This window comes from Oreochromis aureus, linkage group 3 (assembly GCF_013358895.1).
Source record: "Oreochromis aureus strain Israel breed Guangdong linkage group 3, ZZ_aureus, whole genome shotgun sequence".
Lineage (NCBI taxonomy): Eukaryota > Metazoa > Chordata > Actinopteri > Cichliformes > Cichlidae > Oreochromis > Oreochromis aureus.
In genome coordinates, this window is record NC_052944.1 from 86,457,839 (window position 1) to 86,475,921 (window position 18,083).

Sequence of the window (18,083 nt, forward strand, 5' to 3'; positions counted from 1 at the left end):
CTGTTTGATGGTGTTTAAACAGTTTTTCGGTGGACACAGTACATATCCTGAATCTGCTGTTGATGTACTAATTGCTTGTCTAATCTTTTGGATTTTTTCTGTGAAGAATTTGGCAAAGTCATTGCAGGCCATGGTTGAATGAAGTTCAGCTGGAACTTCATTTCATACTGGAAAAATAGAAACAAATGAGGTGTGATTTACAAAATAACATGATCGCAAGGTTCAATGAATGTCATTTACGTTTTAGAGAAACAATATAAAAGATCAATAGGAGGATTTATTGGATGCCTATGTAGCTGGGATATAATATACTGAGTGTGAACATTCTCAAAACTGTATTGTATATAGTTTTTTTTTTTTTATTGTGTAAATTTAATTTTTGTAAAACTAAGGTTCCACATGTCACTGTTGAAGTGAGGCATTGATCAGTGTGACACCACTTGTAAACATGCTGCATGTGTGGGGGTTCCCAGCCAGTGCTGCATGGACTCCACACTGGTGAGGCACACTCTCTGTAGCTCCTCTCCCTGTATTAAATTATACGCTTAAATTTGGTGTATTTTTCTTTAATAAGTATTAGTTCTTTTGGCTTAAAGCTCCCAAAGTGTTTTTGATTACTTTGAACGAGGAAAATAGTAATTGGAACTGCCTTTTATCTGTTACACCATCCGTTTATGTGTTCCTTACTTGTGCTAAACAGGGATGAGCAGAGGCGTGCTGTTGCTGTGTGACACTGATTTTGCTGCTCCACTTTGTGTTTTAGGTATGTGTAAATGTATAGTTTTTGTTTTCTGTGTATAATGAGTTCATGATCTGAGGCTGCACACTGAATAGCATTTTCAGCCATGTTGGTAAAAGTTAAAGTTGTTTGAATATGTATTGTGTATTTGATCCATCTTAGTGGGAATTTGAATATTATAAGTTATTATTAGTGGCTTATTTTTGACTGCACCTTGCTTCATCTTTGTCTCTGTTTTACCCCACTATAACGTTTGATTTAAATGTGGCTGTTGAGAAAAACCACACCGTTGTTTTGATAGATTGTATTTTCTTTTATATATTGTAAGCAGTGCTGCATGGACTCCACACTGGGATGAGCAGAGGTGTGCTGTTGCTGTGTGACACTGATTTTGCTGCTCCACTTTGTGTTTTAGAAATAAATCCAGTTTCCAGCCAGTCTGTGTCTGTCGTCACAACGCAGTCAACCGTTCGAAATCTGCTACACCTACATGGAACAAAGTACATCTGACATCTCATATAAGTTTACAATGAAAATGAATGCACAGCTACATGTTTACTAAAGAAATAATGGGATGTTTTATTATGTACATTATATGCATATTGTCAACATGAGCAAGAGTCTGATCTTCATTTATTTAGATTTTCAATGTATTAGCATTATTTTGAAGCTTAAAGCAAATAAACTAAATTCTGGCTACAACTCCAATGTTTAGAGTTCCTCTCAGACAATAATGTGGAACTTTGTCATATTCTGGAAATTTGAGGAAATGTTCTAAGATTTATTTATTTTTTTAAATTAGGCTTTACAATGAGAGATGTAAAGATGGTCTGAAGTGTGTTTGTATAGGATGCGTGGACTGTTTCTAAATAGGCTATGTTGCATTTATTAATTCTGGAATATTTTGAAAGAACTCTACATTAAAGAGCAAGTCCACAGAGTGGAATTTCCTGATTGTATTAGAAGTTCTCATTGTTTTTCTATACAGTGCTTTAATTGGAGAGGTTCCTTTTATTCTGAAGTGAGTGGCGTCAGGCCAGCAGGTGTGTTCAGCCTCTCAGGTTGTCTTTCTGACAGATGAAGCGTTCTTTGATGGAGCAGTGCTGGTCGTTCATGCGTCCATCATTGTGAAGGATAGCACAGTCTTCATTCCCAGGTCCTAGACCATGATGGGCCCAGTTGTCGGGCTGCCCAGGGAACCACCGCCTTGAAAAACATGCACAAAGATGTTTATGTGTAATTCCTGTGGAGCACTGACTGATAATAATTCCTCTTTATGCTGAAAGCCCACTGCTCCCATGACACTCACAATCGCTGATCTACTGGTTACCGTTTCTGGACAAACGTTTTAGACTTTGATTCAGGATATGAAACCGCTTGGTTATATGTAGGCATTTAAAACTTTATATTAGGTTTAGGTAATAAAAACAAATCTTGAAAAAACCAAAGTCATTTTGTAACTAGTGCACGTTTGCTTTGGGACAAGAGCATACTGAAACAAACCTGGGCTCCGCTCATCCACCCATTCCCAATCCTCAAACACTTGTGCAATCGTGCCAAATAACTATGTAGGTACAGTTATCCCCAAACACACATAAAAGTATGACCAGTATAATGTAAATATAATCGTTAGTGGTGTACCCCTGAGATTATAATAATGTAGATGTGACATGAAGCGCCTGAGGTTTTCTAGGACTTCAGTTCAGTAACGAAATGAAGAGGCTGTTTTTTCCTGCCTGGAAGTCTGGACTATGAAGGTCCTGCAAAAAGACTTTCAGATGTCAGCAGCGAGAACAGCTGACGAGGAAGTGGTAGTCCCGAAGATGCCGCTTAATGCTGATGTCTGATCATTTTCCATGATTATAGCTCTCTGGACTCTTTTCCTTTTGTCCTTTGCGTACTATGTGTGACATACTCTTTGTAGGTGCCTTTAAAAAGACCATGTGAGGTCCTCATAAACATAAATCAGGACACCCTCTCCACTTCATACTCTTTGATAGTTAGTGGAAAAAAGCACGTCTTTGTTTCCTTAAGCTCATATTGATTTTTTAAGCAGCCTCTGCAAAAACTTGGTGATGATGGGAATGAATACTGCCAGTCTGTTCTATTTAGGCAGTGGTGAGTCTATGTAAAATGTCTATTAAATCTATTCATACTACAATTAGTATTCTTTAAAAATCATTGTCCCACAATGAATGTTGTCACAATCAGAGGTACCGGGAGACTACGTCCTCATTCCAGGTGTCTGCTGTCAATTCCCCGTCAATCAGCTGTTGATGATGTCAGCCTGTAACCTCTGCTTCAGATCGCTCTCCTAAACGCTCGCTCCATAGCCAACAAATCATTTGTACTGAGTGACTTTTTTTTTAGCAGTATTAGTATGGACTTTATGTTTCTCACAGAATCTTGGCAGCAGGGGAATGAATGTATCCACCTTAATGAGCTCTGCCTGGTCGGCTGTCACTTCATTGGGACTCCGCGTTTGGACGGTCGTGGTGGTGGTCTGGTCACTGTTCACCGAGACAATTTCGCTTGCAGGGCTATGGACTCTGAGTTTTTCCCTTCCTTTGAGTCACAACTCCTAAGGTTGGTTCAACAGATATATTTAATTGTGTTTTAATTTACCGTCCTCCCGGCCCCGCTGGTGATTTTATTCAAGATTTTACTGACTTTTTATCTTCCATTATTAAACTGAAGATGGTCTTAATGTTTGGGGATTAAACCTGCACGTGGATGATCTTAGTTGTAGCATGGCCTCTCACTTTCTATCTATTACAGACTCTTTTAATTTTATTCAGCATGTCTCTGGACCCACCCATGTTAAAGGCCACACCTTGGACCTTGTGTTTTCTCTTGGCTTAGATATAACTAATGTCTGTGTTAAGGACGTACAAGTGAGTGACCATTCCTGTGTCACTTTTAATCTTAGCTTCCCTCTGTACACACCACCTTCTAATTTCATGTTCCATAAGCGGTTCATAAATCAGGATGTTGCTTTGGAGTTTTCTAAATTGTTGGACCCTCATGTGATCAGTGGCTGCACTGATGCTGATGTTGCTACACAGTGTTTTGAGAATCACTTCTTGGAGAGTTTAAATTCGATGGCACCTATGAAATCTGTCATTGCTGCCTCAAAAAGAGCTCATCCATGGATAAATGATGATGTAACGAAGGTCAAAAGAATCTGTAGGAAAGTAGAACGCCTTTGGAAATCAACTAAACTCGAAGTTCACAGGCTCCACCTTAGGGAACTTTGAGTTTCCATACATGAAACCATAAAAACATCCAGATCAGGATAGTTTTCTCATCTAATCAAGCAAGAGAAATTCCAAGGTACTGTTTGACTCCATAAACTCTATTGTTTCCCCCGTGGTCCACTAAGTACCTGTGACCTCTATATCTGAGAGTGATGACTTTTTGAATTTCTTTGTGGATAAAGTTGATAATGTCCGTATGAGCATTGGTTCTTCACTACCGTGTGTTTGTGTCTCTGGGCCACCTCCCCCTCATTTACTGTCAGTGTTTAACCCAATGAACATACATGACCTTTCACTCCTGGTGGATAAAATGAAAATTACCACTTGTGTAAATGACATTCTACCTGCTGGGCTGTTTTAAAATGCTCTCTCTGCCATGGGCCCCTCTATTGTAGAGATATGCAATGCCTCTCTTTTAACAGGGGTGGTCCCTACGTTCTGTAAGCATGCTGTTGTTGAGCCCACACTGAAAAAGAGCAGTTTGGATCCAACTCAGCTTAAGAATAATAGGCCTATCTCCCATTACTGTCCAAATTTCTGGAAAAAGTAGTTGCAAAAACTACTTTTTTTGCAACTAAAACATAAAATTTATGATAAATTTCAGTCGGGTTTCCGTAAAAGTCACTCAACAGAAACCACATTACTTAAAGTCTCTAGTGACATTATGATGTCAGCTGACTCCGGAGCATCCACAGTCATATTTTTGTTGGACTTGACATCTGCCTTTGACACCATTGACCATACCATCCTGATTAACAGGCTCCGGGACGTAGTGGGTGTGTCCGGTCTGGCTTTGAAGTGGTTTCAGTCATACCTCTCCAACAGAACTTTTAGTGTTTTTGCAAATCAGTTTATGTCACAAACTAAGAATCTGACATGTGGGGTACCGCAGGGTTCAGTTCTGGGTCCTCTTCTTTTTCTTTTGTACATGTTACCTCTAGGACTTATAATTAGGCAGTTCCCTGAGGTGTCTTATCACTTCTATGCTGATGATATTCAGCTCTATTGCTCTTTTAAGCCAATGGAAGTCCATACATTTTCCTCTTTAATTAAATGTTTAGCTTCCATTGAACAGTGGCTTGGTGACAACTACTTACAGTTGAACTTTGAGAAGTCAGAAACATTAACTATTGCCCCCGACAACCAGATATCTCTAATCAAACAGCATCTTGGTTCTCTTGGCTCATCTGTTCACCCGAGACCTCAGGTAACTTGATATGATCTTTGATTCTGCCATGTCCACAGAACAACACTCTCGCCAGTTAATTAGGAATGGCCTTTTTCAGCTAAGAAACATCTCCAAACTGCAAACTTTGCTGTCTAAATCTGAGTTCGAAATGGTTATTCATGCTTTTATTTCATCTCGCTTAGACTATTGTAACAGTCTTTTTCTTTGTTTGAGCAAAAGGAATCTTGACCATCTCCAGTCAGTCCAGAATGCTGCTGCAAGACTTTAAACTGAAACACGAATTACGTAATGAACGTAACACCAGTGTTACATTTTAGAATTCATTTTAAAATCTTGGTACTGACTTTTAAAGCTGAATTGTGATGCCCCTGGCTACATTTCTGATCTCTTAGAACCTCACACTCCCTCTCGCAGCCTGAGATCATCTAATCCAAGGCTGTTGGTAGTCCCCGAACACGTTTTAAGACCAGAGGTGATAGATCTTTTAGAGCGGTGACCCCCAGGTTGTGGAATGCTCTCCCTCCATCATTACGTTGCCTTGATTGTATTTATTGTCATGGTCCTGGGCCACGTTGGCCCAGTATTCTTAGTTTTCATGTGTTTTTGTACTTTTGTTCTTTCATTACGCCATGATTCCTAGGTTCTGTTAAGATGTCCCTTATCTGATTACCCCCTGTGTGTCCCTCTGTGTATCTGTGAGCCCTCGTCTCTCCTTGTGTTTTATTCCATGTTTTCCCCAGCCCGCTATGCCCGTGCTCTCCTGTCTCCCCGTGCCCTCTCTCCTCCTGTCTGAACCTCTGTACTTCCTGTTTTACTTTGTCAGTCTCCCGTCAGTGTTGCGTTCACTCCTGCCGTGTCTTGTTATGATTATCAGTGTCACCTGTGTTCCCCGTGTGCTCCCACTTCCCTCGTTAACCCTCTGTGTATTTATGTCTGTGTCTCCCTCAGTTCTGTGTCGCGTTCTCCCTCATGGCTGTGTTTCCCTGTGTGTCTCTAGTTATCCATGTCCCAGTTTGGGTTTGTTATATTTTTTCGTACTAGCCTGCAATAAAGCAGTGTTTTGAGTTCACGTTTGTCTCGGTGAGTTTTGCGTTTGGGTCCTTCTCCTGCCTTTACACAGCCGATTCATGACAGAAGAACGCGACCACGACATGGACCCAGCAGCTCACAATCCCTCCGCTGAACTTCGCGAGGATTTAATTTACACGGTGGAGTATCACTGTCAGGAGTGGGCAGCGCTGCCAGGGGCAGAATATCGGGAGACCGTAGCCATCCGTTTACAGAGGATGGTGTCCGGACTCCCATGGCTGTTCGGCGCGCTACATCCCCACATCCAGGACTTCCTCGTCTCCACCATACGCATTCGCCCGGAGCTGCCGCTCCAGTATGAAGAGCCGGAGGACGTTCAGCCCGGTCCGCTGGAGGATTCGCGGCCTGGCTCGTTTCCTCCCCCTTCTCGGCGAAAACGGCGTTCACGCCGCCGTCGCTCCCATACAGCCAAGCAGGCTGCACCCGTGGGAGAGAGTGATTGTGCTTCACTCACTCAGCCCAAGCTTTCCGATCCCGGACTTCATGACTTATCCACCACTGTGAGTAGCACTGCTTGGTCCTCCGTGGATATTGTGCTGCCTAACTCAGACAATTCTGCCATTTTGTGTTTGGACTCTAAAGACAGTATTCAGCGAGGCACCTCAGTGTCAGATTATTCACAGGTTGTTTTCACTAGTGATCTTTGTGTTTTTGAGCCCTCAGAGTCTTGTAATGCTCGCAGTGATCTCCCTGAGTTGGCCAATATGAATGTTTCACCTGTGGAGTTAGCTGAACCAAAGACTGTTATCTTACACCAGACTCACCTACATACTGCTACCAGCATTGTAGCCCCGCAGAACTGTTTTAATCAGCCTGTACATTCCGAGGTTTCCCAGTCTGAGCTCAGCCACACACCATCACCATCATCGGCTCTAGATGTAACCATGCATAATGAGCAGCACAAACCATCTGAGACTGAGTGTTCTGTAGCTGATGCTCCTTCTAGTGACGGTTGCATGTTCCAACCAGTTTTGTCTTTTGACCTGTCCAGTGTGGCCCAGTCAGCTCGACAACCAGTGATTAATCGTTCAGTTTTTCGAGTGAGTGATAACAAGATGGCCGCTTCCTTTGTTAAGCTAGCCAAGAGACTGGGGTTAAGCGTTGCAGAGTTGGCTGATCAGGTCAAGTTCTGTGACCCACGGCAATGCATGCCTGATCCTGTTCACTATTCCTCTGAACCAGCTGTTGTGAAAACTGTTGTGGGTGCTACTTCGTCCCTGGACTGTGTGGCTCCCCATCCAGTTAGTTCTGAGTCGGCCAGCCGTGTCGCTTCACCTATGGACTGTTTGAAAATTGATTCTGTTTCTCAACCTGTGATTTTCATTTCATCCGAGATACTGAAAAGAACGGTCTCTGGCGTTCTCCCGTCCCTGACCTGTGTTAGACAGCACGCCGTTCCTCAAGAGACAGTTAGTGATGTTGTCTGTTTTGAAACTGCTTCTGTGACTGTCTCTAAGCTAATCTCCTCCAGGACCGCTAGCTCTATCTTGGAGAGTTTAAAAGCAGTGGATTTTCTAGGACCTGCTTGCTTTAAACCTAGACCTCCTAAAACAGAGTTCGGCACCAATAATCTTGTTCACCCAGTGACTGTTACTGCTCCTATGCTCCGCTTGCCACCTCCAGTTCCTGTACCCAGGGCAGCGCGGGCCCAGCTTTCCCTTGCACCCGTATCAGTTCCTCGGGTGAGGGTGGCTGAGGTCCAGCTGGTCCCTGCATCGGTCTCCAGCTTGGCAGAGGCTCCATTCATCCCGGCACCCGTACCTGCTCCTCGGGTGGGGTTGATGGACACCCAGCCGTTGCCTGCACCTGTTCCGGCTCCCCGGGTGAGGTCAGCTGTGACCCTGCCGACTCCTACACCCGTCCCAGTTCCTCGGGTGGGAGCAGCAGAGGTCCAGCTAGCTCCTGCACCTACGCCGGCTCCCAGGGTTAAGGCTGCAAGAGCCCAGTTCGTCCCTGCACCCGTATCTGTTCCTCGGGTGGGGATGGCTGGTGTTTGGCCAGGCCCTGCACCCGTTCCTGTTCCCCGGAGGAGAGCAGCCAAGAGTCAGACACCTGCTCAGTCACCAGTTCAACTACCTGCTGATCCACCAACATTACAGCCATTGTCACAACCACCACTACAACTTGCACTTTTGCCTATAGCACAGTCATCACCTCCATTATCTGCCCAGTCATCCATTTTGTTACCACCTCAGTTCCTTGCTCCACTGCCTGTTCAGTTATCAGCTCTGTCATTATCAACTCAGTCATTAACTCTGCCACCAGCTCAGTTATCAGCTCAGTCACTGCCATCCTCTGCTGAAAGCTCTTGTGTGCTCACTCAGCCAGTTAAGGACAGCATCGCGCTGACAAGAATTGGACAGACTGTTTGTACTGCACAGCCCCAGCCGTTGCATCCTAAGCCGGCTGTGTGCCCTGTGCCGCTACAATTAGCGTCCGCTGAGCCAGAGGTCTCCGCACCTACTGGCTCTGCATCTCTTCTCGCTGGGGGTTCAGGAGAACCTCTCCAGCCGTCCCTCGTCTCTGCTGGCGGCTCTGGTCAGCCCGGCCAGCACCTCCTCGTCTCCGCTGGCGGCTCTGGTCAGCCCGGCCAGCACCTCCTCATTTCCGCTGGGGGTTCAGGAGAACCTCTCCAGCCGTCCCTCGTCTCTGCTGGCGGCTCTGGTCAGCCCGGCCAGCACCTCCTCTCCGCTGGCGGCTCTGGTCAACCCGGCCAGCACCTCCTCGTCTCCGCTGGGGGTTCAGGAGAATCTCTCCAGCCGCTCCTCGTCTCCGCTGGGGGGTCCAATTCACCGTCGCCTGGTCCAGCCTCTGCATCAGCCTCGGCATCTGCTTCGCCGTCGCCTGGTCCGGCTCCATCGTCGCCTGTGGCTGCCACGCCACCGTCCGGTCCAGCCTCTGCTTCAGCTCCATCGTCGCCCGTGGCTGCCACGCCACCGTCTGGTCCCGCCTCGTCTGGTCCTGTGCCCACCAAGGTTCGACCAGTACGCCCGACGCTCTGCTGCCGCCGCCGTCTTCCACGCGGTCGGCCTCCAGACCCGCTCTGCTGCCGCCGCCGTCTTCCACGCGGTCGGCCTCCGGACCCGCTCTGCTGCCGCCGCCGTCTTCCACGCGGTCGGCCTCCGGACCCGTTCTGCTGCCGCTGCCACTTCTCGCGTGGCCGGCCTCCAGAACAGCCGAACTGAACTTTTCTGCCATCGCCTCCTGAGTTGACCTTCTGCCCTTTTTTGGACTTTGATTCCCTGTTTTGTGTGTTTGTGGACTCTGTTTTTGTCTCATGCTCCTTGTCTTTTGTTTGGTTTCGTTCCCTCCGTCCTGGTCCCCCGCCTCCCGCCCTGGGTGGGTTGTTTTGTTTTTTTTCTGGTCTTTCGGTTCTTGGGTTTCGGCTGTCGGGAGCCAGCCCTTGAGGGGGGGGTGATGTCATGGTCCTGGGCCACGTTGGCCCAGTATTCTTAGTTTTCATGTGTTTTTGTACTTTTGTTCTTTCATTACGCCATGATTCCTAGGTTCTGTTAAGATGTCCCTTATCTGATTACCCCCTGTGTGTCCCTCTGTGTATCTGTGAGCCCTCGTCTCTCCTTGTGTTTTATTCCATGTTTTCCCCAGCCCGCTATGCCCGTGCTCTCCTGTCTCCCCGTGCCCTCTCTCCTCCTGTCTGAACCTCTGTACTTCCTGTTTTACTTTGTCAGTCTCCCGTCAGTGTTGCGTTCACTCCTGCCGTGTCTTGTTATGATTATCAGTGTCACCTGTGTTCCCCGTGTGCTCCCACTTCCCTCGTTAACCCTCTGTGTATTTATGTCTGTGTCTCCCTCAGTTCTGTGTCGCGTTCTCCCTCATGGCTGTGTTTCCCTGTGTGTCTCTAGTTATCCATGTCCCAGTTTGGGTTTGTTATATTTTTTCGTACTAGCCTGCAATAAAGCAGTGTTTTGAGTTCACGTTTGTCTCGGTGAGTTTTGCGTTTGGGTCCTTCTCCTGCCTTTACACAGCCGATTCATGACATTTATTCTTTTAAAAAGCAGCTTAAGACTCATTTATTTAGATTGTCTTTTAATTAGATTTGTGCTGTATTTTTTTATTTATTTATTTATTTTTGTATTTTGATGTATTTTATGTATTTCTGTTTTTATATTACTGTGAAGCACTTTGTGGTTTTTATCCTGTGAAGAGTGCTATATAAATACATTGAATTGAAATTGAATAAGAATTCAAAGCATAAACTGAACCTGACACAGGGTAAGCTGTTAATGTAAATAGAAAATGTTGTTGATGCTGTCCTGATATTATTGACTCATGACATTTCATGTTTTTAGAAATTTATTTTATTTCTAAAAGTGTTTATAAATGAACAAGAATAACTATTAGAAATATCCCCAATTTTTAAAAAACAAACAAAAAAACAACAACAACATGAGCACTGGTCAGAAGAAAGCAAAAAAGGTATACTGGGGACAAACCGAGCCAATTCCGCTATGCCTGGTCCGCAGGGAAAATGTATCAATATCTTTTTTGTGACGCTTGTTTGGTGGTGCGCTGTGAGTTTTATAATGTGAAATCTGTGCCATGGCTCCAAAAGGTTGGAAAACACTGCCTTATGGAACACTAAAAGTTCTCTTAGAACTTAGAACAAAAAGCACAACGCCTCATTTTCTCGCATGTATACCATCAGTTGTTTTTTGGGGTTTTTTTTTAAGTGTAACAGCTTACCTCCGGTTCATGATGTAGGGTGTCTGGTTGACCCACTCCCACTGCCCAGTCCTCTCGTCAGTCAGGCCCACCCAGCGGAGGGTGCCCATGCTACGCTGGATCACAAAATCCTGTTAAAGGCAGACAGACAGAAAACTCAAATTTTCAGTTTCAATCAAGAATCAATACAGGTTCCTCCCCTTTTCAGTCACATACATGAGCTATAGTTCGGCTTCTATTGATTAGCTCATCACAAAAGAGCTCCTATTGAGGTGACAGTGTGTTTAAGCTGCATCACATATTTGAGTGTCAGTGCAAACAGATGAGAGGGACAGCCAACTCACCCACTCCTCGTCAGTGAGAAGAATGACCAAGTGAGATTCGTGTCCATTACACCAGTCTCTGGCATCGTGCCACGATAATGGCGTGGTACTGAATAAGTAGCAGTTGGTGCCGAAAGAATCCCAATTCAGAGGACAACAGCCGTGTGCTGTTGTGCCTGACAGACGGACAGACAGAAAGTGTCTGGTTTCCATGTTTTATAAGAGTCATTTCAAAAATACACTTTTAGATATTGGAGACCTTTAAAAGGGGACAGTCCTAGGAGATATTAGACAGTCGTTGTGAGCACTATTTTTAGAACGACATATTTTTGGTGAAGAAATATGATGAGATTAACATCATCCTTTTCAAGAAAGATCAGTGGATGAAAGCACACAATCACATGGTTAAGAAAATTCTAAAATAAAAAAAGGCCAAACAAATAATAACAAATAAGTATAATAAACAAATGGAACAATTGGAGAGCTTAATACAAATCTTAAATTAGGAAATAACACGATTTAGTTACTAATTTCCTCATAAGACCTCGCTCCCCCCCAGAGAGTGAAAACCTTTCTGCCTTAGCTTGTTACAGTTTATACAAAGAAACATGAATTTTGGTTCTTAGCTTCAAGAACCTGTTTAAACCTTCCAGTAATGCCTGCAGGTGTTTGAAGTTGGTCTGAGCTCATTAGATGCCTCAGACTCAGAGATAAGATGCTTATGGGGGGGACTATTGTGAAGGAAGGAACAACTTTGCAAAACCTAGAAAGCGAAATGTACGTCTATGCCGATGACACTACCATTCATACACAGGTTTCCTCTTTAGAGGCTCTGGTCGCTCTTAGAGGGTGTTCTCCTCGTGGCTGCGTGCAGCGGGGCTGGGGGATGGTCTGTGCTGGCGGACGTAGGTTACTGGCCTGGTGGCCTGGCTGCCCCTGAGTGGATCCGGGGCAGGCGTGGGGGCTTGGGGTTCGGGGGTGCTTTGTCTCCGTGCTGGGGCTCTGGCTGGGCCTTGGGGTCTTCGGTCCTCATCGGTGTGTCGCCGAGGTTGTGGGCGGGTGGGTGCACGGGGGCTCAGCCCTGGCGCAGGGGGCCTCTGGTGCATCGGCCTAACTGGGGGGCTCTTCAACTGGCAGGGAGGTTGTTCCGTCCTTGCAGAAGTCCACTCTGCAGGTGGGGGAGAGACACAGGAGAGGTGGAGAATAAACCTAACCTGGGTGTCTGTTGTCTTGTGTAGTCTGGGAGATGATTGAATGTTGGGGTGGGTACAGTTTCCTCTGGGGTGGGGTAGGGTGGGCTTCCCCGGGTCCTGTGGGGCTTGGCGGTGCTGCTGCCGTAGACCCCGGTCTGAATGGGCCTGGGCTCCCTTGCCTTGGTGGGTACCAGAGGACGGGGGTGCCTACTGGGGTCAGCGGGGGAGCTGGCCCTAAGGAGGGGCATCTTGCCCCTCCCTTCTTTTCCTCCCCATCCCCGGCTGCCTCCCTCTTCCCGCTCCACCACACCCACCCACACAGGTAGGGCCTTGGGGTGTGGGTGTGTCACCAGGGTGCAGGGGAGGCATCCCCCCTCCCCCCCCGTCCCCTTCTGGCCACCTGTGCCTCAATTTTATTCCACAACTTAGACATCCACATTATTCACACTCTCATAACACACACATATATATAGGGCCTTGAGGGTGACCACGTTAACGGTCTCTGTATTCAACCCTACCTCTGGCGCCGGTGCCCACCTCTCAATTTTAAATCCATGTAGACATTGAGGGTTCTCGGGAGGGGCCGTGCTAACACCTGCTGCTCTCTGGCAGCAGCACCATGCCCTCCCTTGTTTTAAATGCACTTTAGAACAACACGCAACAACACTACACATGAGTGGGAGGAGGGAGGTATGGGGTCTTCACACACCCCCGTTCTCTACTAGCCATCGGGGCGGGGGGCTGGGAGGAGATGTTGGCTGTCCGATTGGCCTCCCTGCTGCTGCGGAGCCTGGGGCGGTCTGCTTGCCTTCACCCTGGGGGAAAGGGTCACATCTCTTGGGTCTGGGTGCCGTTTCCCCCTCTTGGGGCGAGGGTACCTGGACCCGGGGTATAGAGTATGTTTGGGGAGTGTGATTGTGTTTACATGTCCATGTATGTTTATCCCTACGTTGGGTGAGTGCTGAGTGTTTGTATATGTGTGCATGAGGGTGGGAATGCATGTTTGTGTCTGTGTGTGCCTGTTTATCTGTGTCTATATGTCAGGTCGGGTCTTAAACTCCACCTCCCTGGGAACTCCCAGGCCCTCCAAAGTGTGGAGGCCTATCTCCCCTCACCACACTCCCTGCCGGTAACTGATGCCCTCAGGGGTTGGTGCATTGGTGGTTCTTGGTGTCCGGGGCTGGGCGCTCAGGTATGCACCAGCTCATTCCCGGTGGCTACTTGGCGGGGCCTGGTGCCTGTCGCTCGGTCAGGCCTCTTCCGGGGCAAAGGGGGCCCTCGAGCCTCCGGCCTCGGGGTCTGCAACTCGGTTCACTCTGGCACAGCTGGCTGCCGGCAAAGCCGGCGGGCACGCCAGTGCAGCCCCCTCTGGCTTCTGCTCCGTGGCTACTCGGTGACCCCTCGTCTGGGGATCTCCTCAGCCCTTCCCAGGAGGGTGGCACGGATGCCCTTCCGGTGGTACTCCTTGGGCTCTCGCAATCTGGGGCCTCTGGATGTCTGGAGCCTGGATCTCCTCCATGCCTGCTTCATGCCCTGGGGGACGGGGCTATGGCCCTCCACACCCTCTAGCAGACCGTTACATGGGGAAACCTTCTGTATACAAGCGCACTGATCCACACAGGTGTGCACATGGGTGTTCACTGTTCGTAGACATAAACTACACCTTTCTTAGCTGCTACTTCAAAGCACATTGTGCGCTGTCTGTCCTGCGTGCTGCACAACAACTTTCAATATTTAGTATTTACTGCTGTTCACACTTAGCTAGATTAATGTGATGGTGTTGTGTTTAGTATGTTGCTTTGTTTTTTTTTGCTTGTTTTCTCTTCTTTTTCTCTCAACAGGTGATCCAGGAGATTTTTTTTCTTTGTCTTTGTAAGTGCCCTTTCTCACTGTCCCTTTTCCCTTCTGTTTTTCTTTTCCTTCCTCTCTTTCTTTCTCCCTTTCCTATCCCCCAGTCATCTCTGTCCCATCTGTAACAACTGAAAATAAAATAAATAATAACAACAAAGGTTGATCAAATGGACCAATACGGCAATGCCGTGATGATCCATTTGGCAAAATAAATCCATTTGGTATCCTTGTTGGTCTTCAGACAACAATTCTGACGGCTAAAGAACCAAATGGGACAGGCAAAAAACAAAAAAAACAAAACAAAAAAAAAACAAAAATAAAAAGAAAGCGAAATGTACGTCTATGCCAATGACACTACCATTCATACACAGGTTTCCTCTCTAGTAAAGGTGTTGCACAAGCTTGAAACTGTGAGAACAGCCTTGTTAATTGACGAAGAGGGGAGAGGATTAGACAGGAGCTGTGTACCATTGTTGACCAAGCGTTCAAAAGAACATTTGAGTTCGGTGACCGTCCTGCGGAGAGCGTCCAGAGCTGAGAGCTGCCTCAGTGCCTCTGATACTGATGAATTGCACACACAAAGCACAGGTATGCACAGTGTTAATAAAAGTACTTTTTGGTGTTTATGGATATGAAATGTTGCTTTGCAGAGTTTCCACCTGATGCCAGCTGGTCCTTGTTGTTCTCCACTGCAAACTTCATTGACAAAACTTCTTTTGCTGTATCTATTGCAGAAGAACAGGAAATTACAGAGTGTTAAGAAGAAAGGACAGCAATTGAGTAACTCAGTATCACAGTATGAGTACATCTGAGCTACCTTTGGTGAGCTGCTGTGTGTCCCTCAGTGATTCAGTCAGATTAGAAATACTATTCTCTGCAGACCACAACCGGCCCCATGTCGATGTGTCTGCAAACACACAGACATAAAAAAAAATTATTAATAAATGACTATTTTCCTCAAATCATTACCAACAAGAAATACTTCATAATACTTCATAATTTTTCTCCTGGATACTGGCATTTATATATGTATATCTATATCTATATATATCTATATCTATCTATCTATCTATATATATATATATATATATGAGGAGGAAACAGTAGGAGCTGTGTGAAACTAAAGGCAGTGGATCCCTCAGCAGCTGGATTAAAAAGAGCACAGGTCACAATAACACATGTACCAGTTTTTGCATTGCAGAGGTATTCAAGCATAAAAACAATAATAAACACAATTTTCTGGTTCTATAACATTTCTCTATCATTACTTTATTATGGATTAGGTGCAAGAGTTTAAGTGTTGATAATTAATAATAATAACGGATTGGATTTCATATAGTGCTTTTCAAGGCACCCAAAGCGCTTCACATTCACACACTGGTGGAGGCAAGCTACTGTTGTAGCCACAGCTGCCCTGGGGCAGACTGACAGAAGCGAGGCTGCCATATCGCGCCATCGGCCCCTCTGGCCAACACCAGTAGGCGGTAGGGTAAAGTGTCTTGCCCAAGGACACAACGACAAGGATAGAGAGCCCGGGGATCGAACCGGCGACCTTCCGGTTGCAGATACGCTTCCCAACCCACTGAGCAACGGTCGCCCCGTAATCATAGTTTAACTCAGTAGCAGCTTGTGCCTTGTTCTCAGACGGACAGAAAGTGGACAGTGATAGATGAGATGAGGAGATGAAGGAGGAAGAGAGGCAAAGAGTGATTCACAGGCAGAGTCTAGTTTATTTCTCACAGTTTTGTTGCCTTATGGTTCTGAGCGCTGTCATCAATCTTTGCACTTTATTATTATCTCATAACACTTGTTTAATCAGCTACCATCTCTCCTATGGACTTTTTAATGTCTACAGTCTCAGATCAGGAGCAGCAGCAACCCCTCAACAGCAACATTGTACCCATCAGGTAAACATAGGCTACGTTTGCTTTGCCTTGTCCCCACCTGATGACAGTGACATAGTATGATGTGATTCAATATTAGTTTGTTGATGAATGTGGGTTGTTGTTATTCATGCTGATTTTTAACTTTGAGCATTCGCCCTTTTAAACATCTCTGCACGGCCCTGCAACAGTCAGGAGGAAACTGTCAAGTATCTGAGAACAAAGTTCCTGAGAGAGAAAGTTTCCGGTCATTTGGATGGAAAATGATGACTGTGTAGATAAAAACACACCTCTTTTGGTTGATTGAGGTAGACAACTGACAGAAAAGAGTTTCAAGAAAGAAACAAGAAACTGCTGGTTTGTGGGTCAGTTACTGCCCAAAAACTATGTTTTACATGTTTGTTTTACACCTTCAGATCCACAACCTGAGCATCATTTCATTATATTGTGGCTGAAGAGAAGCCAGACACCTCTAAAGTCAATATCTCCTAAAGTGGGCAGCTCACACTTGGAAAAATCCAAAAGAATAAACAGCACTGCAGGCCAGACAGGAAAATCTATACATTTGTGTTTTAGGTGTCTATTTTGATAAATAGTGACCTTAAGGCCCTGTTGTGTCCTGAGTGTACTCACTGCTGGCTCCCAGAGCTATGATCAGAATCACGAGGAGTGTAGCCGTCAGAGCAGGAAAGAGCCATCGTCTGTACCTGGAGAACCTGGAGAAATCGACAGTACGAGGCTCTGCGGACAGACAAATAGGACATGAGTTTTTCATTTTACAGAACGCACAGACAGACAGACAGACACACAGACAGGCACCTTTGTTCCAGAAATTGCTCATTTCTTCGTCCACATTGTCATGGTATTCAGTCGTCATGGCGATTCTGGTCTCTGGGTCTGTCTCTGTGTGAAATGGCGTGCATCTGACTTTGTCTTCGTCCAGTCCCCAATGAACAAACAGGCGAACTGTCCAAACACAGAGCCTCAGGTCATTGGCCACGAGCTGCACTTTCACTGGAAAACACCACCTGTGTGTGTGTGTGTGTGTTAGCTGATTACTACACTGAGATAACCTACATCAACAACTACAAAGAACTAAACTTTCATGGAAAAAAAGGACAAACATCTGAAAATACCTGAATATTTTCAGATGTTTGAATAAAAGAGGCACAGAGGTACCGTTGAGAGTATGATCACCAGCTGCATCACCGTGTGGTATGGCTCCTGTACTGGGTCCTGTAGGAGCCATACAAGACCCAGTGCAGCGGGTAGTGAGAGCAGTGGAGAACATCGTGGGTACTTCTCTTCCCTCCATCCAGGACATCTGTCACGGCACAGTGGCCCGTGGAAATGGGATGGACTCAAGTGCAGATGCAAAACCAGAGGCTTGAAGTGCGGTGCACCAAAAGAATTTTTATTCACAATGCTTGTTAGCAACTGAAGACTCAGACTATTATTTAGAAGAAACATAAACTACACGTCTGAGGCAGAGGAGACTAAGACTATAGTTAAATTAAGACAAATTCACTGTGACGACTGGGTGCAGAGACTGGTCGGGGGAAACTATGGCCAGCCAGGGCACTGAAACAGAGGAGAGGAAATCAGCGGGACCCAAAAGAGAGTTGCGAGTTAATCCAAGAGTAATTTCCTTGTGCTTGCAGGTGGAGATTGCTTGGAGGGGGGAAGGCAGGAGACAGAGGTCCAGGTGAGTACGGCATGTAATGCCAGAAACTCCTCTCCATTACAAGTGACTCCACTCATCGGTCCAATGGCTTCTTCAGTTTGCTGCCATCAGGAAGGAGATCGAAGAGCCTGTGGGCTACAACCAGCAGACTGAGAGACAGCTTTGTTTATCAGACTGTCAGGATGCTGAATT

The 18,083-nt window shown here is 46.1% G+C and overlaps 1 protein-coding gene across 1 annotated transcript; it reads right to left on the reverse strand.

The window, feature by feature from the left end:
- Window positions 1-1,293: 1,293 nt before the first annotated feature.
- On the reverse strand, window positions 1,294-17,164 carry LOC116334644 (C-type lectin domain family 10 member A-like). The gene is made up of 8 exons (XM_039608322.1): window positions 17,027-17,164; window positions 16,841-16,948; window positions 15,142-15,231; window positions 14,984-15,049; window positions 14,793-14,885; window positions 11,302-11,456; window positions 10,979-11,088; window positions 1,294-1,945 (listed from the first exon to the last, which is right to left on the reverse strand). The coding sequence occupies exons 1-8, from the start codon at window positions 17,082-17,084 to the stop codon at window positions 1,789-1,791; spliced, it is 837 nt and encodes a 278-aa protein (XP_039464256.1). The 5' UTR covers window positions 17,085-17,164; the 3' UTR covers window positions 1,294-1,788.
- Between the last annotated feature and the right edge of the window lie 919 nt (window positions 17,165-18,083).